General features: G+C 37.7%; 1 protein-coding gene across 1 annotated transcript; it reads left to right on the plus strand.

The window, feature by feature from the left end:
* Window positions 1-296: 296 nt before the first annotated feature.
* LOC118735179 lies at window positions 297-893 on the plus strand. The gene is made up of 2 exons (XM_036464819.1): window positions 297-665; window positions 728-893. Exons 1-2 carry the CDS (start codon window positions 331-333, stop codon window positions 876-878), a joined length of 486 nt encoding a protein of 161 aa, XP_036320712.1. The 5' UTR covers window positions 297-330; the 3' UTR covers window positions 879-893.
* The last annotated feature ends 332 nt before the right edge of the window (window positions 894-1,225 follow it).

Raw genomic sequence — 1,225 nt, forward strand, 5'->3', positions numbered from 1 at the left:
AGGTTTTACGTCTTTCTTCGCGGAGGCTTTCTTTAAGCGTCTTTTTTCGTAAGGAATATTATTCGAATGTTAGTCCAGGGGTATCACGGAAAATAAAGCAGCGAGTAGTGTTAACATTTACCATTATGTGGTCTACTGATTAATTCCACCATGTTCCGTGATTCGAAATTTCAGATACAGGTATTTATTGTAGCCGAAGATAGAAAACTTGTACCCACTTTATATTATTAGGGAGTATGTTAATTCATAAAAAGAAGTTTGTTAATAATATAAATAAAATTTTAAATTTAATTTGCAGATCATAAAGTATCTATTTCCGAACTCTCCGCCATGAGTGTGGTACACAAGTGCACCTCGAAATTGCTCACCGCTAATATGAATACCACCACGAGGTTGAATATGCGATTTCATACACGAAACTATGGATCATCAAATGGCAACACGCTCCACAAACAAATCAATCCATGGAGTAGTAAAACAAACATTCGAATACAAAAATTCAACTATCATGACAGACGGCCACTTCCCGCGGTCTTCGCCTCATTCATTTTCTTAGTTTTAAGCATTTTTTGTGAGATCAAAGCGCAAACTCGAGATCCTCGGTTTTACTCACGTCCGGGTGTAAATGATTACAACTGGCCAAATCCAGGTGATCCTGATTATAGGTAAGAAAAATAAATTGGATTGCTAATCAAAGCTCCTTAACATTAAATAAGTTTTATTTAAGAACCTATATTTTTAATGATCGTCGTTATGGACATTATTTGCCTAACGGCTATGGCTCAAACTATCCCGGCAGGAATTCTCCAGGACAATACCCACAGGGAATGCCCAACGAAGAACGATTTCGGTTTGGTCCGGTAAGTTGCCATGAATAATAATCCATAAATATCACTGTATATGAATATTATTTCTTCTTATTATTATTTGGCTATGCAACCTTTCAAGCGATTTTCACCGAGTTGAATAAGTTAGGCCAATCGTTTCTCTTCTATACTTCCAAGTTACAAGTAAAGCCAAAAACTTCTCCACCGGGCGTAGAAATGAGGCGTTTTTCTTACTTTCAGGGCTGGAGCATTTGTTCATCATAACTAACAAGCCAAAGGAGCCGCTGTATTTAATCGTCTGCGGTATTCGCCGTCGCCAACGCTCAAACGGATGCAAATCTTCCGCCAATTTTTTTTTTCTGTAAAATACTCTAAGGGTAGCCTCATCGGATGTTTTC

Source organism: Rhagoletis pomonella, unplaced genomic scaffold, assembly GCF_013731165.1.
Source record: "Rhagoletis pomonella isolate Grant_MI unplaced genomic scaffold, Rhpom_1.0 Rhpom_scaffold_00003, whole genome shotgun sequence".
Lineage (NCBI taxonomy): Eukaryota > Metazoa > Arthropoda > Insecta > Diptera > Tephritidae > Rhagoletis > Rhagoletis pomonella.

What these genes read in the sequence shown, in the direction of transcription:
- LOC118735179 (XM_036464819.1), top strand. Translation starts at nt 331, where the DNA reads ATGAGTGTGGTACACAAGTGCACCTCGAAATTGCTCACCGCTAATATG. An exon ending in CCAGGTGATCCTGATTATAG is followed by an intron (nt 666 to 727) that starts GTAAGAAAAATA and finishes GTTTTATTTAAG; the next exon opens with AACCTATATTTTTAATGATC.